The sequence below is a fragment of the Mus musculus genome, chromosome 8 (genome assembly GCF_000001635.26).
Source record: "Mus musculus strain C57BL/6J chromosome 8, GRCm38.p6 C57BL/6J".
Classification (NCBI taxonomy): domain Eukaryota; kingdom Metazoa; phylum Chordata; class Mammalia; order Rodentia; family Muridae; genus Mus; species Mus musculus.
In genome coordinates, this window is record NC_000074.6 from 80,655,248 (window position 1) to 80,681,873 (window position 26,626).

A 26,626-nucleotide genomic window follows, 5' to 3' on the forward strand; every position below is an offset into this window, starting at 1 on the left:
TCCCCAGTTGGTGGCATTGTTTGGAGGTGTAAAGGCATGGTCTTGCTGAAAGAAATGTCACCAGGGCAGATTTGGCCTTGTCGCCTTTCCTGTGTGCTCTCCTCTTCCTGTTTGTGACTCAAGATGTTGAATCCTGGGCTAGAAAGATGGATCGGTGGTCAGGAGCACATACTGCTCTCCCAGAGCGTGGTCTCCCAGAGCATATAGTTTGATTCCCATCTTCCATATTAGACAGTTTACAGCTGTCTGTAAGTTCAGCTCTTGTGGTAGAGGGTCCAAGACCTCTGACCTCTGCAGCACATGTATGTACGCACACACACACACACACACATTTTTTTTAATTTTTTAATTTCCTTTAAATCAGCTTTTTGAAAGGAAATTGTGAACTCCCGGCTTCTGCTCTACCCACCCACTATGTCTGCTGCCTGTTGCCACTCCTCTTGCCATAATGGGCTCTAATCCCTCTGCAACTGCAAACCAAATGCAACCATCCTTCCATAAGCTGCCTTGGTTGTAGTGTTATCAGAGCTATAGGGGAGGAACTAACACACTTCAAGTAACCAGAATACATCAAGGGCACTAGCATGCCCTACTGTGATTAGGTTTCCACACACCTGTGTGTGCGTGGTGGGGGTGAGGGGGCAGGTGGGCTCCATCCTGCTAATGGGTACTAAAGCCTTGAAGAAGCAAATGATCATGTTGTGAAGTTTCCACTAGATCTTCAGAGTGTGGAGAGTGCAGGAACCTTACTGAAGCTCATTGTAGCCTAAAGCCACTGTCGTGTGGGAAGCTGCTAGGAGCTTCAGTTGCAGACTGGGTATCAGCCTCTGCCGACAATCCAAGTGTATCTGAAGCATCTTCTCCTCTCAGTTAAGAGAGGAGACCACCTAGCTCCTTGGTATTAGTCCTTTGGAGCCTGATCCAAGGTCCTAGCACAGCCACACACCTGACCCACTGAATCGAGGAGAAAATGTATATATACTCTCATTTTTAATGACCCACTGCAACTAAGAATGTATATATGTTATTGTTTTTAATGTACTTAGGCTGTAGCATTCTTACATGGCAATAGGAAACTAACTTGGAAATTGGCCCTGAACAATTGTTTCTGAGCTATTTGTATTTCAGTGCCCAAAGTCCAGGGTTTAAGCCCTGTTATGAACTGGACTCCAGAGTTTATACAGCTTTCTACTTCAAGTTCAACGTGTCAGTGTTAAGAATAGATGGACACAGATGTTAGCTTAACCCACAGGGTCCACTTCAACTGCAGGGTACTTATCCTTAGATTCTGTTTCATTAGCCAGCTTCTTTCTTTACTGTTCATAATATATCCTGGCTGTTATTCTTTTCCCTGAAGCAGGAAGGAACCCATTTGAATGAGTACTTCATTTGCTGTAAGGTGTTTTGTTTTATTTTAGTCTTTATGCACACCAAATAAACAGAAATGAGATGGAAAACCCATCTCAATAAATATAGCCCAGACCCACTTCCTGCTTGCCCTCTGCTTCCTGAATGTGGCATCCCTGTGATCCACCTCTGTGCCTTCTCTGCCTGCTGCCATGTGTTCTCTACCACGATAGTCAGTCAATTCTGGATTTTTACAACCACGATTTCAAAGCCCTCAGCTGCTGACCCCAACACATGCTCACTGGTGACCATCTCATGTGCTGGACACTCAGAAATAAGTAGAAGTCTTTATTCTATAAGAAAGTTGACTTTCCTAAGGTGTACAATGTAGGGTAGCTATTCAGTAAATATTCATCATAAATACTCTCATTTTTCCAATGACAATCATTATAAGCCTGTATGATCAGGATGGCATGATCAGTTTATAAAATATGGAAAAAAGGATACACACACATACATGCGCGTGTGACATGAAACGCATTATTTTAATTGTTTTTAAAATATTTCTCTAACTAAGTGCTGGAGAGATGGCTCAGCAGTCAACAACAGCGGAGGACTGGAGTTCAGTTCCAGAATCCACCTGTAATTCCAAGAGATCCAATCCCCTCTTCTGGCCTCCACAAGAATCTGCACTCGTGTACACACACCTACAGAGGCATGCATCCACACATGAATTAAATCTTCAAAAGGTCTCTCTAGAACACGACCCACAAACTTGAAAAATCACACAGCACATTTTAGAAACTAAAACTCCAAAAGTTCCGCCACAGGTACTGACTGCTCTGTTGCCAACTAGAATAAAACTTGACTTCATACAATGCTGTTACTAGAAAATTGAACCCACTACCTATTCTGCAGCAAATCAGTAGGAGAAATGTATGCATGAGTGATGCATAGGTTACACTATTAGAGGTGTCCATGCTACAGTTTCATCCACATGCAAGATAGTTTTTCCAGGAGGAGGCATTCAGCTACCACAAAGGTACTTACTGGGGCCCTATTTATCACCAGTAACTTGGCTATGTGCATCAACATGAAACCTGCAATCAGCTCCATAACAAAAAAGAGAGATCTTCCTGCAGCCAGTTGCATGTTGTGAGGGTGCTACCACAGTAAAAATAGCAGATAAGCCACGACCCAGGGGAGCACTGTCAACAACATGAAGCATGCGGTTTCAAGGCTCTGCCCCTCCCCTCCCCCGCACAGTGAAAATGACAAATTGTGCATTCTCTGCAGAGGCAGTAAGAGCGGTAAGAGGTGGTAGAAAAGAGCAAGCACCATGATAGGCTTTGCATAGCTTTTGTTTACTAGCTCTGTGACCTGCAATGCCACATGGTCACAGAACCACAGGGACCTAATTTGTCAAACATCAAGCTCACCCACTCCTGGCATTCATAGCGCTTGTTACCAATTGGTTTTCCCCAGGAGATGGTAGGGGTGGAAAGGCACAATAACACTGTGTATCCAGGGCAAGGACTGCACAATTCAGACAGTTCCTGTGCCTTCCAGAAAGTTCATTCTCCTGACTCAGACTTGGACCACCAGAGAACTTAAAGCTCACCCTTGCCTTGTCAAGTTCCCTTGAGTTTACACTAAGTAATATAATTTGTCTAAATGAAACATAAATTAATGTTTTCTAATGCTAAACATTTGACAACAACTGCTAATTTATTCTTTTGTATTTAATTTTTCCTATTAGGAAGTCAGAATGTATTATATATACTTTCAAGTTTTTCTCTGGTTGATATTTTTGAAAGATTTATTTATTTAAGTACTTATGTATATATGTATATAAGTACACTGTAGCTGTTTTCAGACACACCAGAAGAGGGCATCAAATCTCATTACAGATAGTTGTAAGCCACCATGTGATTGTTGGGATTTGAACTCAAGACCTCTGGAAGAGCAGTCAGTGCTCTTAACCACTGAGCCAGCCCCTCTCTGGTTGTTTGTAACCCCTGTTTTTAAATACTTTACTTATTTTCATTTTATGTGCATTGGTGTTTGGCTGGTATGTATACATGTGACGATGTTGGATCCCCTGGAACTAGAGTTACAGACAGTTGTGAAGTGCCAAGTGGATGGTGGGAATTGAACCTGAGTCGTATGAAAGAGCAGCCAGTATTCATTACCCCTGTGCCATCTCTCCAGCCCCTATAATCTGGTTTTAAGCTTTAAAGTTTTGCATTCATTTTCTAATCTGTTCCACTGAGCTACATCCCTAGCACATGTGAGCTAGTCAAAGGACCACTTGCAAGAGCAGGGTCTCTCCTGTTGTATGAGGTCTGGGGATCAAACTCAGAGCAGCAGGCTTGTCTGCAAGTGCTGCTGACTCTAAGTTCTTTCGTTTTTAAAGGAAGCTTTATTTTACCAATAAGACTTATACATTGAGTCCTCCTCAATGCAATGTCTAGTGGTTTGGTGTTTGTTTGTTTGTTTGTTTGTTTGTTTGTTTGTTTTTGTCTTTTGCTGAGTGGTATTTGTGTGCATTTGCAGTGTAAAATATAATAATTTGATACCTGTATAAAATATACTACTGAATCTAGTATTTGGATAAAGATTTGATGTGTTCTTCTCACTTTTCTCAACCTGATAAGAGAATTGTGAAGATGTGGGTCTCACTGTGCACTGGGGATATAAGTAACTCAGTGGTAGAGAATTTGCATAGAAGGCTCAAGGTCCTTGGTTCAATTCTCATCACTGCAAGATGAAGGAATTGTTATTTTGTGCCTTTGTTAAATTAGGTGGAAATGAAGAGATGCTCGAAGTATCATCTCACAAATGACACTGTTTGTTGCCACACGGAGAGAATTTTTATTAGATTCAGAAGGTTTAAAGGGGAATAATAACATCCAAAAATCTCACAGGATATACAATTGATAAATGAACAATGAGGTAAATCAGCCACAGGATGAGTTCCAAATGTATAATGGTGTGGTTGTTCAGGTAGGGCAGAAGCCACCCTCTCCAGAAATGAACCTCTAATTAATTCGCAGTGTTTTTGTTTGGTTGGTTGTTGTTGTTCCTGTTGTTGTTGTTTGGTTTTTCCACACAAGGTTTCTCTGTGTAGCCCTGGCTGTCCTGGAACTGTCAGTATACCAGGCTGGCCTCCAACTCAGAGATTCACCTGCCTCTGCCGTGTGGGTTCTGGGATTAAAGGTGTGCACCACTATGCCCAGCTAGTTTGCAGTGTATTTTTATATGAGTGTTTTCCAGGATTATCTGACTTGGCTGCTGCAATGAAATTTCTTAGTGAGATATGAGTTCTCTTGATTCTTTAGCCAGTGTCCATACTAGCAGGCATGACTTCAAAACAAGGTAGTGCCCTGGCAATCTGAGCTCTCAGGTTCAGAGAAATGGCTGACAGAGTGTATGTAGCCTATCACAACATGCATTCGTGACCTAAGCTCTCTGTATCTACATCAAATTCTCAGGTTTTTTAATACACTTTGGACTGAGTCCTTGAGGTCAGCTACTCACATATAGGTATCATTAATCTGATATGGATTAATGTAGCTTTCCCTAGAGGTGAAAAGGACTTCACACCCTTGGGTATAGATCTGATAAGATGTCATACTGTGGAAGAGACAGAGTAGCACACTCCCCCACCAAAAATACTATGGAAAGCTTCAAACCTAGACAGCAGTCACCGACATTTCAGAAGGTTAGAAATTCTGCAAACGATTGTTTATCTCCATTAATAGTTGTGGTAGTGAGCTTTACTTGACTGTAACTAAGTATCTAATGTAATCAAAACAAAAAGAAGTTTTCCATGATTCACAGCACTGGAGTAGTGACAGTCCCTTCAAAGGCATGGCTCAGTGAACGAAACACTCCGTGTAGACTGCACCTCTTAAAGGTAGCATCATGCATAAGCCAGCCCCAGCATCAAATATTGCCATTGACAAAAGCCCATACTTAATTCAAATGTAATATGTCTTTAACATCTTTTAAAGTGTACATATTTAAAATCAGTCTGTGGGTCATGAGTAATGTTCCAAAGGGAGGGGACCACTCATCTCTGTGGAAGGGGTGCTCTGAGGCTCTCTCACCACTTAGGGTTTTTTATTTCTTTTTTTTTGTTGTTGTTGTTTTGGTTTGGTTTGGGTTTCTTTGTTTTGTTTTTCGGTTTTTCAAGACAGGGTTTCTCTGTATAGCCCTGCCTGTCCTGGAACTCACTTTGTAGACCAGGCTGGCCTTGAACTCAGAAATCAACCTGTCTCTGGCTCCCAAGTGCCGGGATTAAAGGCATGCGCCACCAGACACCCAGCTGGGTTTTTTATTTCTTATGACTAGTTTTGTTCTTTCTTCATGGTGTCTCATTGCATGCACTTGTGGCATGTATCCTTACACTGAAGCTCTAGAAAACTGTGTCATAGGTGTTTGCTTCTCTGTTTCTGAGGTCTGCATTATCTAGCACTGTCTGTGGTAACAGCCTCCAAATGCCTACAGATGAGCTTCACCTCTCGGCTTCATCTGTCTCTTCATACTATCACACTGATGCAAACATCCCTGATGTCTGGACATGCAGGCTTTCTTACTGCACACTGCTGCCGTTTGTCTTTTCTCTAGGAGAGCATTGATAGGTGGCCCCACAACATGAAAGGGCTTGTAGAAAGTACTGGCTTGCCTTAGAGGTGAGGCCACAGGGACTGATAAGCTCAGCCTGCGGAAGCGACACTTTCACAGTTACTTATCTTGCTCCAGGATAGGCAAACTAACATTATAACAGTGGATAACAAGGCTTTGGCTAGTTCCTAGGCAGAGAGAAGTAGTCATTGCAACTGAACACTTTGCAAAGGGAGGACAAACTGCTTTAAACTGAGATGTTGTGATAAAAGTAGGGGCTGTTCTTATGGCTAGCAGAAATTCTAAAATGTAAATGATTCAGCTATTAATAAAAAGAAATATTCTACCAAGAGTAGATAGCCTGGTGGAAATCAAGTCTATGTTCTTTTACAAAGAAGCTCACAACAGCCTGTAACTCCATCTTCATGTGTTTTGACGCTCTCTTCTGGCATCCACTGGTACCTTCACCCACAGTGCATACCCATACAGAGACAAACTCACACACACACATACACACCACACATACCACACACACACATACATACCACACACACATCATATATACCACACACACACCACACTTACCTCACATCCGTACATACACACACCTACCATACACACTCACACCACACACACACCACACACACATACACACACGTATGCACAGACACAACACACATACAACACATACACAACACATACCACACACATACATACCACATACACAAGCACACACATATATACCACATACTACATACCACATACATACATACATGCATACATCATACACACCACACAAGCACACACACACATACATCACATATACATACCACACACGTATACACCACATACACACATACATATACACACCACACACACACATATACACATGACAGACACACACATACCACAGACACCATGTGCACATATACACATATACCAACACACATACACACACACACACACACACACACACACACACATACACGAATGAAAAATTAAGACTAAATAAATTAAGACCCTGATGAAAATAATTGACATGCTGTATCCTCAAACCATGAGCTATATAGCTGATCCAGTTAGAATTCAAAGCCTTCCTGGTTCCCGTCTATTAAGGGCAGAATTGATGACACTTCCCATTGAACATTTTCCTCTACACTTCTGTCAGATGTCATTGATGGCAAATTTCCAAGCCTGAGAATGTTTCCTTGGGGAACATTGACCCCTAGTCTCTTAACCTGTTTTTTTTTTTTCCTGAAGATAAAACAGAAATAGAAACTCAGAAATGAAAATTCAAAGCAAGAGTGATTAGTATCTTTTCCTAGCCAGAAGAAGTCCAGGATAAAGATTAATCCTAAGTGACCAAGGGATAGATGTCCTAAGGAACAGTTGACTCCCCTGTCCTCTCTGCTCTGCCTTTGTCAGACACAGAATGCCTTTCACATCCCTAAATACTCACAATTAGGATACAGTGGGATAAGGTCTTTCTAGATTAGCTAAAAACCTTCCCCTTTGAAGAAGATGGTAGTCTAAAATCCATATAAGTCCAGACTTGAGACCTGCATTTAACTGAGAATTAGCTAAGACGATGAGAGCAAACCAACCACAAAGGCAACCAGTGAGGAAAGAGTACTGGGCTTTTTGCTCATGATAAAATTTGGTAAAACAGTCAGGTGTCTAAACCAAGCAGATTCCAAGGCATAATGAAGAATGTGAAAGGTTACATAGTGGGTATAAATGAACTAAATAAAGTTTTCAAAGTGTTTTGGCATTGTTGTTTTGAGGCAAAGTCTCTCTGCATAGCCCAAGGTGACCTTAAGTCTTTCTATTAATTTCTGTCTTAGACCTTAAGGGATCAAGATTAATATATACAGCAATATATACAATACTATTGAAGTAGCTCAATGAATTCTTTTTATTAAAATATACTTTTGAGGAAAAGCAGAAAAAAAAAGAAATTAACGGACATGTATTGAGTATCTAATTTGTGACCACCGATTTGTAGTATTCTTCCCCTAAGCCTTTATGATATTCTCTAGAAAATAAAGAGCCTTTCCTCTCTACAAAAACAGAACAATACATAGGTCCTGATCATTATTCCTTTCATCACTTCTGCTCACGTCTTCTTTATCCCTCACACTTACAGGAGGAAAGCAGCTAAGAAACCAGCCTTTCCATCTAAACTGGGCTTGGATTTCTTTGGAAAAAGAATACTACATTGTGGATGAAGACTCCCCATTCTTCGAAGTGACTCTCACCCGCAGGGGATACCTTGGAGGCACATCTGTCGTTAGTAAGTAAGGATTGGCTGTCAGCAAAAGGGTATGGAGACATGAAATGTGGGCTTCAGACAGCCGTGAGAGAGCAGACTAGAAGAGATGGCTGGACTGATGGAATACCTACAAAAGTTACAGGAAACCTGTGTTGTGTGCACTACAGGATAAGCTACAGCTGATATCCTGTGGTTCTCTGTGTGGTTTCCTTGTTCTAATAGATTATATTATTTTCCTTTTCTATAATTCAAAAAACTCCAGGAAAATTGAGACATTTCCTAGCCATCCCACAATCCCCAGCTCACCAACTTTTTTTTCTATTGAAAATAGATTTTTTTTTCCTCACACAAACCATAAATCTCAACCAGTTTCCACTCCTCCCAGCTCCCCACAACCATCCCATACCCTCAGATCCACTCTCCCTCCATTTCCTCTTCAGAAAAGAGCAGATCTCCAAGAGACAACAACCAAAAAGGACAAAACAAGATACAATAAGACAAGCCTAAGTCCTCACACTGAGGATGAATGAGGCAACCCTATAAGAGGAAAAGAGTCTCAAGAACAAGCAACAGAGTCAGGGACACATCTGCTCCCACTGTTAGAAGTCCCACAAAAACACCCAGCTAACAGCCATGGCATATACACAGAGAACCTGGTGTAGACCCATGCAGGCCCTGTGCTTGCTGCTTCAGTCTCTGTGAGCCTTGCTTAGTTGATTCAGTGTGCCATGATCTTCTGGTGTCCTCCATCCCCTCTGACTCCTACAATCATTTTGTCCCCACTTCTGTGGGGCTCCCTGATCTCTAAAGGGAGGGCCCACCGAAGACCTCCACTTTAGACTCTCTGAAAAATGTCTGACTGTGGGTCTCTGCACTCTCTCCCATCTGCTGCTGAGTGAAGCCTCTCTGGTGAGAACCAGATGAGGCACCAAGTTATGAGTAGAGCAGAATAGCATTAGAAATCATTTCATTATTGGGAGTCATTTAATTGATTTTTCCCAGCCATGTTTGGTTCTTCCCTAGGTCTCTGTGCTATCCTGAGTCCAGTTCCTAGCTATCCAGCCAGTGTAGGCCATGGACTCCCTCTTATGGTGTGAGCCTCAAGTTAAACCAAGCATTGGTTGGCCATTCCCACAACTTCTATGCCAGCATTTCTTGCAGGGAGGACAGATTGTAAGTCCAGAGTTTTGCTGCTGGGTTGGTGTTCAGGTTTCTCTTTCCATAGCCTGGGACTACCTCCCTTCACCAAAGAGACTTAGAACATACTGGCAAAGGCTCCATGCAGGTGTCAAATGACCTCTCTACATTCAATGAGCTGTGTAGATATTGTTCACTGCAGTGGGCCTTGCTGCCAGTTTTCAGAGAGTAACTTTCTGTCTTAACATTAGCCTGGATTGTTTGGAGATTGTAGAGTGTAGTTTTAAAAAACGAATGATCCACACTAAATCTGGCTAATTGCTGACAAAAGTGGTCTCATCCACCTCTGTGGCCAGCCTCAAACTTGCCCTGTTTTCCATGGCCAGCTGCTGTCAAGCCACTCCAATCTTCCCCAGACAATCCACCCTCTGTGGCTAGCCTGAAGAAAGCCAGCTACCACTCACTCAGATCCCCTTAGCCCCATAAAATGATAACTCTAGAGACTTAATACACCAGCCAGATTTATAATGATAAATCTCCAGCCCCAAAATGCCCACACAAAGGATGTAAAATTCAATTGATATAAATACAAGCTGCACACCTAGATTGGGCAAATGTACCCTACACTGCTCTATTGCCCAACTATAAAATCCCTAGCTACCTGTGGCTCCTTCAGGCCACATGGCCCCAACTCATCTTCTTCCTCCACTTCTTCCATCCTCCATCTCTCTCATCTTCCCATCTCTCTGTCTTCTTTCTTCCTCTTTCCCCTCTCTAAAACTTTCAGCTCTGCCTTTTCCTTCCACTGCCCAATCACAGGTTCTAGCCTTATCCGACCAATTAAGACTTCACCTGACCTCACCTGAGTACATGCACCCCTCTTGAGGGAGCAGAAAATACAAACAGCAATCCACAACAGGAGACCTCTACAGAACCTCCTCAGCCAACAACTCAACTGAATGCAACCTAGTTCCACCACTGGAAGCCTTGCCTCGCTTCCAAAAACGACCAGTTGAGACTCTCTACCCTCCATTACTAGGACTCCTCACTAGGGCCCCCCTCATAGAGTCCAGAAGGTTTCCACTGCATTAGGTCTCCACTCTGCTCCCCAAATGCCCCCAATTCCAGCTGCCTCTCCCCAAATTCTCTCCTTCCACCCTTTTACCCCCCCCATCCCACCACCCAACCTGATACCTCCCAGTCCTGATCCCACCTACCCCCAGTCCACCAATAAAATCTATTCTATTTCTCCTTCCCAGAGAGATCCATATGCCCCCAAGAGCCCTCCTCTTTACCTAGTTTCTCTGAGTCTGTGGATTGTAGCATGATTATCATTTGCTTAACAGCTAATGTCCACTTATAAGTGCATGCAGACCATATTGGTCTCTCTGGGTCTGAGTTACTTCACTCAGGATGATCTTTTCTAGTTCCATCCATTTGCCTACAAATCTCATGATGTCCATTTCTTTAAACAACTGAGCAATACTCCATTCTGTAAACGTACATTTTACTTGTACATTTTTTGTTTGGGACACATCTAGGTTTTTTCCAGTTTTTGTCTTCTATGAATAAAGCTGCAATGAACTTCTTTTAAAAGTCTTTTAAGTATAGAGTAATATATTGTCACATACTAATACATTAGTTCTAGCTATTCTTCTGAAGTATTATTTTATATTTAATTGCTGTTTCAGCTTTAATTACTTTATTATGTATCATTGTTTTAACCCAGCACTGAGGTTGTAACTTACTTAAGGACATGTGCAATGTCAAATTTTCTATGCTTTACAAACACCTACCAGCTTAACCTAGCTCTTTGGAGTAAACACATAGGCAGGGCCAACAAAGAGGATCCAACTGCCATCATTAATCATTAGTAATAATTGTTCTAAGAACCCACTACATTTTTACAGCACTGTTAGCTACCAGGGCCTTCAGAAGTCAATTTGCCTTTATAATCTCTTGAGGAATCAAACAAGGGTATGTTATCTTCATTTTCTTCCTACATGGGCAGCTTCAAGACAGGATCTCACAGTGTAGCCCTGGCGATCCTAGAACTCACACTGGTCTTGAACACACAGAGATCCTTCTGCCTCTACCTCTGAGTGCTAGGATCAAAGGTGTGTGCCTTTTTTGTGGTTGTCATTCATTTTACATTTTACATTTTACAAATGATCATTAGGAGCTTCCCAGACAGGCTTAGAAGGAGAGTAGGAAGGACTAATGCAGAGGAAAGTAGCTAATGAAGGAAAGGAGCTATACAGGAGGCTTCAGGAACAGGCTTCACTTAGGACAGCCGAAGCCTCACCCATACCTCAGGTCCTTTCTTCATTGCATGGTTGTGATGGCTGCCAAGACCTTCAGCTGAAATAAGTCTTCTTTCTCTTTTAGGACTTGGCTTCTGCAATTTGTCATCCAAGGCCTCCTTATGAGTTTGAATTAATATGTCAGGAAGAATTTCCATACTCCAGCTTTAAAGTTGTGTGTCTGTGTGTGTGTGTGTCTGTGTGTGTGTGTCTGTGTGTGTGTGTGTGTGTGTGTGTGTGTGTGTGTGTGTGTGTGTGTAAGCACTTGGCTATGTGAGACAGATGCCTTGGAGGCCTTCCTTTACACCTAAACCAACACCCTTATAGCACTTGCCATCCTCTGGCTCACAGAAGAGGCCTATGTGTTACTGTCTGTCTCTTCCAGCAGATTGCTGGGCCCACTCTGGCAGAAACCCTAAGACATGACTGTAATAGCCACCTCTTGTTGTTGCCTGAAGGGAACCTCTAACAGGCCTCTGTCCTCCACTCCTGAAAGTCCTCCTGACTCCCCAGACCACTGAGACAGGGTCTAGCAGCAGACCACACAGTCTACAAGAAGAAAGAAAGAAAGTGCCAAGTCCAGATCCCTGTTCCAGCTCTGGCTCTTCACCGAGTCTTGACTGCCGTGTCTGACACCGGCTATTTTACATACTGCTGAGTTGTTGCTTTTATTATTGTTGATCGGTTTCTTTCATACGTTACTAATTGCTACCTCCTCCATTCAGTCCCCACCTCTCCATTTTCATTATCAGGGATCTAACTGTCTGGAAAGTTACTAAAAATTATCTCACAATCAAAAGTCACTAAACAGGCTTGGGATACGCTCATTTTTATTTGGAAGGGGTGAGTGTCTAGCATGTGGGAAGCTTTGGCTTGGCTCCACAGCACTAAATAAAACCAGGTATGGTGGTTCATACCTATAATCCTGGAACTTGGAGATGGAAACAAGAAGATCAGAAGTTCAAAGTCATACTCAGCTACATAGAGAGCTGGAGGACAATCTGGACTATGTGAACACTGTCTCAAAAGATAGATAGATGATAGACAGACAGACAGACAGACAGACAGACAGACAGACAGACAGATAGATAGATAGATAGATAGATAGATAGATAAGATAGTTACTCAGAGATGACAGAAATTGAACTGTCAGAATATATTCTCTCAGTGATATTTATTGAAGACGTTTATGTACCAAGCTGTGCCCTGGCACTCCTTGATGAGTGGCAGCCCAAGCCTCCACGGGGCTCATGTTCCGCTCCATTCTATTTAAACAGTGAGCTTTCTGAGGGCTGTTAAGTTCTCACTCATCTTCAAACTCCCAGGATTTGACCAATCGGAGGTCATGGGTTAATATATGCTAAGATAAACAAACAAGATAAATCTACTCTCCCGGATCCATTTTCTGTCTTTGCTCCTTCATGCTTCCCAACAGTAGATCTTCTTTTTGCAGTGGAACTCAAGGCCTGGCACATACATAGACATTGCTCTAGCACCGAGCTGCACCCTGCCCTCTCTCCCTCTCTAGCTCCCTTCCTCTCTTCCTCTGTCCCTTTCTCCCTCCCTCCCTCCCTCCCTTCCTTCCTCTCTCCCTCCCTCCCTCTCTTCCTTCCTGCTTTCCTCCTGACTCAGTTCATTTATGCTTCCTCTTGTAGCTGAGAACAGTGTTCACAAATATCTTCTCCAGACACTAAACAGAAGCAATAACTATGTTATCTGTGTTTGTCAACAATAGAAACGAGTTGAAGGGGAAAATATTTCTTCAGACCCTGAGGATTATGGTGAGTTTTCTGGCTTTTCTTCAGGCATTGGAACCAAAGGAGACACTGCAGAAGAAAATAAGGATTTTAAAGGAAAGGCTCCTATGCTGGTCCAGTTCAGTCCCGGCCAGTCTACAGCCACATGGAGGGTAGGACTTATACCCGATACCAAGTACGAGACCTCAGAAACTTTCCAGATCATTCTCTCTGAACCTGGCGCGGCTGCACTGGAGTTTCCAGAGATGGCAACAGTTGAAATTGTAGATCCTGAAGATGGTATGCCACACACGATTTAATAAGGGAGAAGGGAGAGGGGATCCCCTAAACTCAAATCTCCTGCTTTTTTACTTAATAACAAATACTCCCCACCCTTTTCATAAATGATGCAGTTAATCATGTTGCAAACATAGGAGCCGGTGGCTGCATGCTTCTTTCTGCGTAGGTGTGATAAAATACCAGGGACCTGGTATTTTAATCTTGCTGAAATGTCTTCTCTGGTCTTTTCTAGAATCAACAGTTTACATTCCAGAGGCAGAATACCAACTGGCAGAAGCTGTTGGGGAGTTTCTGGTTCCTGTGAGACGATCTGGAGACACGAGCCAGGAGCTCACGGTCATCTGCTCTACTCGACCAGGTCTGAGACTCCGTGGGGTTAGGGAGAGTGCACCTGGCAATGGGCCTATTAGAATGGGGTTGCAGTGATTCTGAGTGTGGGAAAGGCAGGGGGAGGGCGCGGCATCGGACACCAGGCTCAGCCAGGAGCGGAGCTGTAAGTTGCAGTTTCCCTCTGTGGCTGGCTCCGCTGAGGTGCTCTGAGAGCTCAGGTGCTATTTGGTCTCCTTCGAGCAGAGATAAATGTACTCAACATTGGAACAAGAATGCCTGCTCTCAGCATTTCACTAAGTTTTGTGAAAGTCCCATGAGACACTCGAGTGAAACAGTTGCGACAAACTGATGGCACTCCTATTCTGATGGGTCTTTGTGGCTTCAAAGAAACATTGTGAAATAGCTTACGTCACTCTGTCACTCTTCAGCCTCTCAGTCTTACAACTGTACCTTGAGATCGGGAGTTCACACACCTCTAGATATGGTCCCATACTTTGTGGCTTCTCTGTGTACAGGAAGAAAATTTATCTCTCCTGAATCTTACCCCTTAAGTTCATTGAATACCACCGACGTGGGAATAAGAAAAAGCTTTTGTTTAGTTCTGACTAGAGCAAGGCAGTCTGCCTCACGCATTTAGCAGAGATTCAACGGCAGGGAGAACAAGAAAACTGAACAGGGGGAAGAAGAGGAAGATGTCAGGTGTGGCCTAACTCAAGATGATGGTGTGGGGAAGCTAGCGCTGAGAGAGATAAGAGGTATCCTATGTGGCTAGGAGAGCTTGTTTGGATTTCTCTGGTTGTTTCTAAGTGAGAAGGGGTTTAAAAGTATGGGAGCTGAGAGTTCTGGCCAAGTCCTCACCATTTGTCCTGATTCCTGCAGATGGGGACTCAGCTTCCTTGGCTCTCCGGGCTCCCAGTGTTCTAGATGTTCGGAGTGGTGATAGGTATCTATTTATGTATAGGACAGGGGGGTTCATGAGTTCGTGTGTGTGTGTGTGTGTGTGTGTGTGTGTGTGTGTGTGTGTATGAGAGAGAGAGAGAGAGAGAGAGAGAGAGAGAGAGAGAGAATGAGAATGCACCCATGGCACATAGAGGCTAGAAAATGATATCAAATGCCAGCCAGTGTCTGCTTCTCCTGCTCAGGATAGCCAAGCTCACTGCACACCAGCAGGCTGGACTGGTCAAAGAGAATTAGCTGGATGTGGGTGGGTGCAGGTAGGATCTTGTTCAGCAGTGAATATGGGGCATACTGGGGAGAAAGGGGCCATTTATGTCCCTGGAGAGGTAGACAGGGTCTCTAGGGTAAGGATTGTGTGGCTGTGCACCACTGGCCAGGACAGGGGTGCTGGGAGATGCTTCATCTGCATATTCAGGGGCTGTAGGAGGGGAGGGGAGATCTTATAAGGCCAAACAAGGAGGGAAGCCTGATAGCTAGCAGGGTATAAATTCTTGCTAGGGTAGATGGTGGGGTGGCCAACTTTATGGCACCAGGTTGGGAGTGAGGTGGGAGCCAACTCTTGCCATCTCTTCTGAAGTATCCAGGGATGAAGTTTCCTCTACCCTTACTCTGTTTCCCTGGGCCATTATGGTTCCAGAATCAAACATCTTGAAGGGAGCTAGGCCAGCAAGCCATTGATCCCCTTGCCTCTGACCTCCACAGACTAAAGACATAACGGTTACACTGAGGTGCTTGTATTCCAGTTCTGGGGTTTGAACTTGGGTCCTCAGGCTTGTTCAGCATCACTCAGTCATCTCCCAGTCCCATATTCTGGTTTTTATGTATGGTTCAGACACTATCAAGTCACACAGCCTGTCTTCAAATCTGGCCCCTGTTGTTGCTGCTGTATTATCTGTAAAGACTTAGTTCTTCCTACTCTGCCCCTCCCCCCCCCCCGAAAAAAACCTCATACTTTGTTTTTGATATGTTTTGAAATGCAGTGGCATGATGCAACAGGAGAGGGGTCTGTGCTGAGGCATCCCCACCTGAAGTACCAGTCATAGGCGAGAAAGAGAGGGGACAGAGAAGGAGGTGAGGGACAGAAAGAGAGAGAAGGAAAAAGAAGGGAAAAGGTGAGCCGAAAACACAAGGAGAGAAGTGGGGAGGGGAGAGGACAGGGAGAGAGAAAGTAAGGGGGGAGGAAGTGGGGAAACAGCCATTTTATAGCAGCCAGGCTCCTACCTGGCTGTCACTAGGTAACTGTGGGGAGGAGCCTAGAAGAAATGCTCACAGCTTCAACAGCAAACCTCCACATCTTTTTCTGAAAGTAGAGATGAGGAGCCCTCCCACCAGGAAACAAGAGCTAGTTACCTCCTCACTGTTGTGACAAACACCTGCCAAGATCAACATGACAGGGAAGGGTTTATTTTGACTCATAGTCCCAGAGCATCTCGGGAAGGCACGGAGGCAGGAGCATGACAAGCCCACTGCATCTGGCATCTAGAAGCAGAGGAGAAGGTTGGTATTCACTTCATTCTCCTTTTTGTGGAGCTGAGGACCAGAGCCCAGAGAACGGCACCACCCGAATGTATGGTGGGTCTTTCCACTTCACTAAGCCTGTTCTAATCTGTCACAGAATGCGCCAAACTTGTTTCCATGATGAATATAAATCCAGTCAAGTTGACAATCAAAATCAGGCGTTGGAGGTAGACAGTGTGAGGTGAACAGAAACCTTTGATGGAACAGCCTTGGGAGTCTTCCCAAACTGTAACATATAGCTACCCAGAGCCACAGACAGTATTTGTGGGTTGTTAATAAGATAGGTGTCTACTGTCCACTGAACAGTTCAACTGTTTCTAAAATCCATGTTGGTTTTATTCACTGTTGATTGTTAAACCTTTATTATAAACGTTTGGAAAAGTTTAAAAGTCCATCTTGAAGTTTCATCAGCTGAGACGCTGAAGTAGCTGTGGGGAGGAATGAGGACAAGGGCCACAATGGCCTTCCATGTGAGATGTGACAGTTCCCACAGTTGCACAAGGGTCAGGTATTCTCATGCACACGCCATGAACCTATATGCTGGGAGATCTGGCTCCGTTATGTGTTTCCTTATTTTAACCACAAGCAGGAAAATAAGTGCTTGTGTAGAGTCCAGGCTCACATGCCAGGCATTCTGCGCTGTGTGACAACTGGGAATGGAGTCTTCTGAGAACACCTTTCAGATGTAGAGACACAACAGGAAATCATGTTCTACAGAAGAGTCAGCTCCAGGGAGGCAACTCCCATCTCACCACCACCTCCTCTGCCAGCTGATTCACAAAGCTCTTCTCTCAGCTTCCCAGTTCATTTCCAGAGGCAGAGCGATGGGTGGACCCCAAGTAGACCTGTCTAGCTTAGCAGTTACATGAGCTCTGACAAACTGCTCCTCTGGTTACAACTTCATTGCACTGCATTCTGGGAGGCCCTCTGATTGTGGACAGAGAATTGTGTGTGTGTGTGACATATATATATGTAGATTCCATACATATTTGTATATTATATAAATATGTAAATATATATGGAATTTATTGGAATGACTTACAGGTTGCAGGCCAACTAATCCATCAATGGCTAGCTGTGAATGGAAAGTCCAAGAACCTAGCAATTACTCAGTCCTAAAGACTGGGTGTCTCAGATGGTCTTCCATATATGCTGGGATCACCCATGCCAGTGAAGTAATGGATATGCTAGCAAGGCAAAGGCAAGCAGGTAAAGAAGAACCAAAAGCTTTCCTTCCACTATGTTCTTACAAAAGCTTCCAGAAGATGTGGCCCAGATAAAAGGTGTGTCATCCCACCTCAAGATCTGGTTTAAAGGCATGTGTCTTCTCCCTCCCCCAACCCTTGAATATCCTGATCAAAGGCATGTTGTCTTCCTATCTTAAGAGCCAGATCACAGGTATGCCCTCCATTTCTGGATTGTAGTTCATTCCAGATCTAGTCAAGGTGACAACCAACAATAGTTATCACACCAGAAGAAGTATGGTTTAAAAGTGCACACTTGTTACACCCCCAGCCACTGACCACTTCCTCTGTGTAAGGCTCATGTGATCTTTCATAGACGTGCTGGGCTCTCTAGAATTAAGTGCATGCCCCTGTAATTAGCTGGCGAAAAAGAAAGACTTTGGTGGGGAGTGATGGCTCATGCCCTTAATCCCAGAGGCAGAGGCAGGTGGATCTCTGTGAGTTTGAGGTCAACCTGGTCTATGGGGCTATTTCCGGGATAACAAAGGCTACAGAGAGAAACCCTGTCTTGAAAAAACAAAACAAAACAAATTTTAAAAAGAAGAGGAGGAGGAGGAATAGGAGGAAGAGGACTGGAGGACAACTTCCTCAATGGAGCGCTTCTGCCCACCTAATTTTCTTTTCATTCTTCAAGACCAAAGCAGGAGTAGACCCAGGACTAGCAAGAAGGTTCAGAAGGCAAACTCTCTTGCCACTCAAGTCTGACCATCTGAGTTTGAACCCTAGAACACAGAAGGAGAGAACTAACTCCAAAAGTTTTCTGACCTCCACACATGCTACAACCACACACAGTACATATTGGGCACACACACTCATGGTAATAGCAAAGATTAGGATTTTTTTTAATTTTAAGAGTAAAACTAAGTTAGAGTTATTAAAAATTCTACATGCATTTGGTTGTATCTGGTGTTTCAAGATAGAACCTTTTTTGTGTATAGGTTTATACGTGTGTATCCATGTGTTACATGCATTCAAATGTGTAGGTATGTGCCATGCTTGTGAATGCAGAAGCCATAGCCAGATATCATGTGCTGCCTGGTCTCTCACTGAACCTGAGGCTCACATTTCAGCAAGGTTGTCTGGCCAATGAGCTCTTAGAATCTACCAATTTCTGTCCACAAGTACTGGGGTTACAGGCTTGCACCTCTATGCCTGTCATTTTGCACAGCCACTTAAAGCTCACACTCAATTCTTCTTGTTTGTGAAGGAAGTGCTGTTACCCCCTGAGCCCTCTCCATAGTCTCTTGACAGGGAATCTTAAAGAACAGACCACAGGATTGTCCATCTCTGAAAATACAGCCAAACACAAAACCGTGAAAACCTTCAAAATATGTCTCAAGTGCCTTGTCATTATGCTTGATTTTGAACAGACCAAGATAAATGATATGTATACTGTTAAATCCTCTGTCCTCAGGGTCAGAGAGGAATTTATTGTTTGTAGGATATTATGCAAACATCCTTGGCCTCTAGATATAAGAAATCAGAAGCATCCACCAGCCCTAGCTGTGAGTCTTCAAAATGCCACCAGACATTAACAAATGTCCCTTGAGAGATACAACCAGCCCAACTAACATTTATTGCTCTTCAGTGAAATGTTTTTGTTTTAATGACACTCTGTATAAAAACTTGCTAATTAGATAGTTCCTGGCTCAATATTGTTCACAAAGTAGACCTCATCTATCTTTTCTTACTTATTGACCACTTTCTTGTTAGGAAACCACTCTTCTTGAAAGAAACACTCAATGAAAAGCAAACCATAAACCCAGAGGAGCAGGAGTAATGTTGGGTCATCCTGTGTCATTGTGACACAATGACATCATTGTGTCAGTCAGGCTGAAACTGAGTATGTCATGAGTTAATGACTGGCTTTATCCGGTTGAATAAAACACACCTAGTAGACCTGGTTGTCAGGGGCCACCCAGCATCTAGGTAATGGAGGAAGGGAGCGAGTATGTTGTTGGCAATTGGAGTCAATGCTAATAGCAGCCTATGAAGGTCCCCACTGATAGCAATGTACAATTTATGGGGTCAGCACTGCTGATGGAACAAAACTTAATTATCTCAGCAAGAAACTCTGAACTCTTTTAACTCTTAAAAGGTCAGTGAGAAAGAAAAGGATATAAAGTCATGTATACACACATGAACACATGCACACACACACACACACACACACACACACACACACACACATACTTTGCTGGACCTGACCACCAGTTTCATCAATTTCACAAGTACACATGCACATAGATAGATAGATAGATAGATAGATAGATAGATATACATATGTATATACATATATAGAGACAGACAGACACATATGCATATATGCTTATTGTGTGTGTATATATATGTATGTGTATATATATATATATATATATATATATATATATATATATACACAAAAAAAAACCACACACACATATTTAGTAGATGCAGAGCCCCAACAGCCACACTTTATTTCTTCTTTCAGCCTTTTTATATCTTCTTAGACAAAAGTTCTTTAGAAAATCCTCACAGATAAAATGTTACACAAAAAGGGAGATATGGAAGAATGTCAATTAAAAGTTCAAAGCAGTGTTTCATTCTATAAGTTCAGAGCTACAGTTTCACATGGCCTCTCCCCCTGACCTCTCTTCCTTCCCCTTCAGGGCTGAGTGTTGTCCTGGGGCCCCTATTCTGTTCTCAGCTCCTCTGCCCTATCCAGCATGGGATGCCAAAGAACGGGTGCTTCTCCTTGTCCACCCTCTGCGGTGTGGGGTCAGTGGCTTCACACAGCCAGATGCCCACCCAGGGCCGCATGGAAAGCGTCTAGCAGTCCTCCCACATCTGCCTGCCCAGAGCACAGGAACTCTGGCTGGATGCGGGCTCTCTCCCTCCCACCTCTTCCCCTACCCCCACAGCCCCGAAAATACCCCCTACAGATCAGTATTTTTACTGATATTTCAGACTTAATTTTTAAAATATATAATTTTAAGCCGGGCAGTGGTGGCGCATGCCTTTAATCCTAGCACTTGGGAGGCAGAGGCAGGCTAATCTCTGAGTTCGAGGCCAGCCTGGTCTACAAAGTGAGTTCCAGGACAGCCAGGGCCACACAGAGAAACCCAGTCTCGAATAAAACCGAAAGAGAGAGAGGGGGAGGGGGAGAGAGAGAGAGAGAGAGAGAGAGAGAGAGAGAGAGAGAGAGAGAGAGAAAGAAAGAAAGAAAGAAAGAAAGAAAGAAAGAAAGAAAGAAAGAAAGAAAGAAAGAAAGAAAGAAAGAACCTTATATTTGGTGCATTGGCTAGGAAGTAATTCCTTGTGGAAACACACTGGAGTGTTGATTTGGAGGTCTCGAGCTTTTACTGGTTCCTGTTTGTCTTTCTGTTCGTCAAAGTCTGAGTTTGTAAGTCTGTTTGAACTTTTGCTTGCAAGTGTAGAGAGGCTCAGAGAGCCTACGGTGTCTGGTGCAGTCAACTGTGACAGTCAGACATACCTTAATGTCGTGACTGCAGGAAGCTGGAGTATGCTTCAGTCCTCCCTGGAGGGAACCAGGAAGGCTCTGCTCCTTCTGGAAACAATAGAAGACAATATTGGCGTGAGCCAAGCCTTGCTATAACCTTGTTTATCTGGCTCCTGCCGTATGGGCAGGAGCACCTGATGTCTGTAACTGGGCCCATGGAAGGGGCAAACTGTGTGTTGATTATCTTTTTCTGTGTTCTTGGAGCTGGACACCTGCCCGTAGCAGGGTCGAGCTGTCTGTGTGGTTGATGATTGTTTTTCTCTGTGTTTGTTGGTACCTCGTTCTATGTTCTTGGACTTAGACTGAATGACATTTTTTTGGACAATGGACAAACTGAAAAACAAGTTAGTTACTCTCTGTTCCTCTGAATGGCCCACTTTAGGAGTTGGGTAGCCACCTGTAGGAATCTTTGAATTGCAGGTGATCAAAGCAGGAAAGGTGCCACAGACTGGGGTCAGTCAGTCTCTCAACCCATAGGGAACCAGGGTTTCAGTATTCAGGTGAGCAAGGAGTCAGCAAAAAGTGACAAACAGACACTGACACAGAGAGAGTGCTGTATCTGAATGTATTTTCTCAAAGCGAGCATCAGACTCATATTACAGAAGAAAACAAAGAAGTTAGGTGACACATCAGCCAAGGTACATTGAAGTTTGCTGACACAAAACAGAAAAATGCATACATAAAGACTGACAGGAACCAGGCAGTGTTTACAACTGAGATACGATCAGCCTTATCTAAAGTCAGCTATTGACAGGAGCCAGGTGAGGATTTTACACCCTAGTCACAATTTATGCTATTCCTCTGAGCTTTGTGAAAGCTTGCACCAGGGGGTTCTGCTCTTGCTGTCCTTTTCATGAATAATGCAATACTCTAGTTCTTCCTTAAACCACAACCCTACTTCTTCCTAGGCCATTGTAAATTTTTGCATATGGGAGTAACTTGGCTGCTCTTTTGAGTGTCTATAGGGAATCTCCATTTGTCAGAAGAACTCACCAACTTTCTTCTACTATGTAATGTAGTCTGTCATACCTGACTGTAATGAGGATTCTAAGTTTACTATTTTGAGATAGCCCTGAGAATACTAGCACTAACTGTCAACACTGTGGCATTTCATCTAAATGAGTAACATTCTTACGAAATTCTAAGCCCAGGGTCAGCTCCAGGACTGCCTAAGACAGTGGTGAAGGCCAGGAAGCAAAGTTCAATCTAGCTTAGGTATTTGACAAATCATTGCTTGGAGTCACCTATAATAAAACAATACTGAAAGAAAGCACACAGATCCATTCACCGACTAATGCAAGGTCAAGTTTGGAGCATTCGTGCTACAGGATGCCAAGGCTCCAGGAGACTAAGTTTCCATGAAACTTTTTGCCTCGGGACTGCATCCAAGCTTTTGGGGATTCCACACAAGTCTTCACTGGAGTGGGTGTGGCAGAGAGGAGAGAAGCCAGGATCCCTCAGGCACCCAGACCAAGTGCCCTATATAGTTACCTGGAAAAATCTGATGGAGGACACCCCCCTCATGGATAAAAGCCTTTCTTTCCCAAGACCCACCTCATAGGTTCTGGCTGTCAGGAAGAAGGAAGCACGGGAGGAGAGACCTGGACCTGAGAAGAAGTCTATGTGGTTGACCCTTCACCAGCAGACCTGTTGCTCCAAGACCCTCCTTCTCCATATTCCCTACCCTTGCCCTCATGGCCCATATGGAACCGGGGCCATTGCACCACCTTTTACCAGAAGGAGAAGCGGGAGGAGATCCCCAACTTCATGGTCCTGCCATGGGGACACAAAGTCTGAGAGCCACCTCCCTTGATATCACAGTGACTCTCCCACTAAGGGCCAGTTAATAATCTTTGAGACTGTCTTATTTATTAAGGAGGAAGCCAGAAGCCAGAAAGAATACCCCCTCAGACACTGGGGCACCATCGATTGACCAGGCTGTCATGGACAGCAGGCTTTCCCTGACTAGACCTGACTGGGAATTTAATATGGCAAAATTTAAGGGGCACCTGAAGGTCCACCACCAGACTCCACTGGCAGGTCTCAAGGGGGGGCTGCATGATGACCCACAAATTTGACCAAGGTATGAGAGGTTAAGCAGAGACCAGAGGAGTCGCCCACAGCCTTTTTAGAGTGCCAATATACACCCTATGACCTCAGCAGCAAAGAGCATAAAACTACTGTGACAGTGGCTTTTATAGACCAGGCTAGTGGAGATATCAGGGAAAAGCGTCAGAGGCTAGAAAGACAGAATGTGTCATTGAGGGACTTAGTGCAGGTTGCTGAGAAAGTCTACTATAACAGGGAGACAGAGGAGGAAAAGGAGCAAAGAAAGAAAGAAAAGCGACAGGGAAGGAATCTACAGAGAGTCCTGAGTCTCAGGCTAGAGGATGAATACAGGTTGTCTGAGACCTCGGTCAGGCCACCCCAGGACCTAGACTGAAGGCTCGAGGCCTTTCCCCAGGCCTGGACTGAGATGGCAGGGATGGGGAGGATCACCCACCAGCCCCCCATCCATATGGAGCTCAGAGCCCAAGCCTTCCCATTGTCTGTGCACCAATATCCAATGTTGAGGGAGGCCTGGGATGGAATCAGGCCCCACATTATCTGGTTCCTGGAACAAGGAAGGGATCCTGTGCAAGTGCCAATTGGCTTGGAATACTCCCCTCCTGCCGGTGAAGAAACCTGAGTCCCAAGACTAAGGAAGACTGTCTAGAGGGGACTAAATTCCTCTTGGAGTTGCAGGGAGGATTGAGATACATAGCTTCACCCAAGAAGGCCCAAATCTGCCAGAGAAAAAGCCCCAAGAAGGCACAGGAATTTCTAGGTACAGCTGGGTTCTGCTGTCTATGGATCCCAAGATTTGTTGAATTGGCTGCCCCTCCCCTCCTACCCCCTGACTAAAAAACAGAGGAAGAAGGGTAACAGACCTTTAACATGATTAAGCAGGCTCTGCTCAAGGTCCCTCCTCTAGGACTGCCTGATGCCAGTAGACCATTCCACCTTTATGTGGCTGAGAACAAGGGGATAACCAAGGGGGGTGCTCACTCAGCTGCTGGGCCCCTGGAAGCACCCAGTTGCCTAACTGTCAAAGAAGTTAGACCCTGTCACTGCTGGGTGGCCTCCTTGCCTATGGATAATGGCGGCGGTGGCAGTTCTAGTTGCTGATAAATTGACTCTGGGGCAGAACCTGACTGTGGCATACCTTGGAAAGCATTGTTCTCCAGCCCCTGGATTGATGGCTGACCAATGCCTGCATGACTCTGTTGCTAAATTCAGATTGGGTGACCTTCATGTCACCAGTGGCCCTCAACCTGGCCACTCTGTTACCTGACCCTGACTTTGACCCACCAGCTCATGATTGTCTGCAAATGCTAGCTGAGGACCAGGAATGGCGAAAGGACCTGTCAATAAGCCGCTCCCCGATGCTCAGGTGACCTGGTTCACTGATGGCAGCAGCTACCTGGTGGAGGGACAATGCAAGGCAGAGGCCACCATTGTGGACAGGCACCAGGTGGTCTGGGCAGAACCACATCCTCTGGGGAATGGCAGCCTAAAGGCAGAGTTGATAACTCTGACCAAAGCCTTGGACTTTGGGGGAGTGTGAAACATCAGGAAGCACATAATGGAGACCTTTCCCAGGATAGTTAAAGATCCAATGGCCAAGGTGAGGTAAGGGTTAGCCAAGCAGAAGAGAGAACAGACAGGGCTGTTTGAGTCTTGGTTTAACAGCTTCCCCTGGTTTACTACCTTGATTTCTGCATTGTTAGGACCCCTGACAATCATTTTGTTCCTGCTTCTGACCTTTGGATTTTACATTCTAAATCGCTTAGCTGCTTTTAGTAAAGCTTGCATAGGTGGTGGTATATACAGTTGATGGTCCTGAGACAAAGATATCAAGAGCTAAGTGCAGAGAACCAGGGATATGAGCTGCATAACTATCCACAATAGCTTCAAGATTGAAGCATACACAAAGAAAAGGGTGGATGAAAAGGTCAGTTTAGGAACTTTGGGAAGGCCATGAAATGTTTGCCCCTCCCAGAAGGGAGAGACTAATTAACATTTCTCTGACCACAGGGTAGGAACCAACCTGTGGGTGGGGACACATTCCTCAGGACTGACTATTGCCCACCTTCAGACAAGGCAAGTCCTTGTCACCTCATTCCCTAAAGACCAATCAGTTTAAAGGGTACACTGTTCTACCAATCATATTGTGCCTAGTTGCTGATGCTCTATTCTGCCCCTAGAAACCATATAAAAACTCGCTGAATGGGTGCTGGGAGTTGCCGCCTCTCCTTCGGGTCTGGGACAACCCCAATGCACTGGGAGAATAAATTCCTCTTGCTTTTTGCATCAATCCCAGCTCCACGTGGTTCACTCAGGGAGTCCCCGGTAAGCTAAGGCTCCCCGGAGTCTTATACCAGAAGAGTGCACATAAGAGGTGGAGAGAGCCTTGCCCCTGCCAATCTAGCTACCCCTGTCATCAGCTCCACATGTCGCTTGCTGTGGTCTGATTATATGCCCACTTTTTGCTGTGGTTCTATATGAGATTCTGCCATGTATTAAGGTTTGCCAGAGAATTTGAATCAAGGAGGGTTTATTTATATGTTTATATAAAACTGTCCACTGCTGTGTACAGGGGACTGACTCTACCACCATGCGCAAGAACCAAAATCCTCGGATACTCACGTAGCTTTTAGAAAATGACATAGTATTTCCATAGAACCTCTGCCCACCCTCCCATTTACTTCCAGTCATTTCTAGAGTATGTGTAACACCTAATACCATATGAATTCTGTGAAAAGAGCCATTGTACTGCATTTTTTTAGGGAATAATGATAAGAAGATGCTTGCATATGTTCAGTACAGATGGGATTTCCCCCAAATATCTTTGGTTAGCAAAAATTTTTTAAAATTTTAAATAACTAAAAAAAAAGGAAATGTTCCATTATCCGCTAACTAATGAGTAAAAGACATAGTAACATCGCCAGACAGTGGGGAGTGTTAAAACTCTGAACTTGGAAGTCTTTGGGGCCCAGGAATGCTGGAAATATGGGTCAAAGGCCAGGAGTGGAAAGGAAGTCATCCAATGGTAGGAGGCGTTCATCAGAAGCATCCTGGTTTGCTGACTTAGCCAGAAGAGACTGGGTGTGACCACATTGGCTAGACCAGTTTATATCAGCTTTCAACAAGTCCAGGGCTGCTAGTTCTACAGGATCACCTGGAGCTGTTGTGATGCAGGCTATCTGGCGCAGTTTGCTGGTCACAGTTCATTCCTGGATCATAGCTGTCATATGGGACACACATAGACTAGGGACTGAAGGTAAATTTAATGAGCCTAGGGGGGAAATCTT

The 26,626-nt window shown here is 44.3% G+C and overlaps 1 protein-coding gene across 1 annotated transcript in view; it reads left to right on the forward strand.

Annotated features, from left to right (window-relative positions):
* Frem3 (Fras1 related extracellular matrix protein 3) overlaps nt 1-26,626 on the forward strand; it is an 84,519-nt gene that overhangs the window by 44,209 nt on the left and 13,684 nt on the right. Inside the window, exons 3-5 of the mRNA NM_001167898.1 lie at nt 8,123-8,269; nt 13,494-13,724; nt 13,957-14,082. Coding sequence (NP_001161370.1) covers nt 8,123-8,269; nt 13,494-13,724; nt 13,957-14,082 — 504 coding nt within the window. The remainder of the gene's footprint in view (nt 1-8,122; nt 8,270-13,493; nt 13,725-13,956; nt 14,083-26,626) is intronic.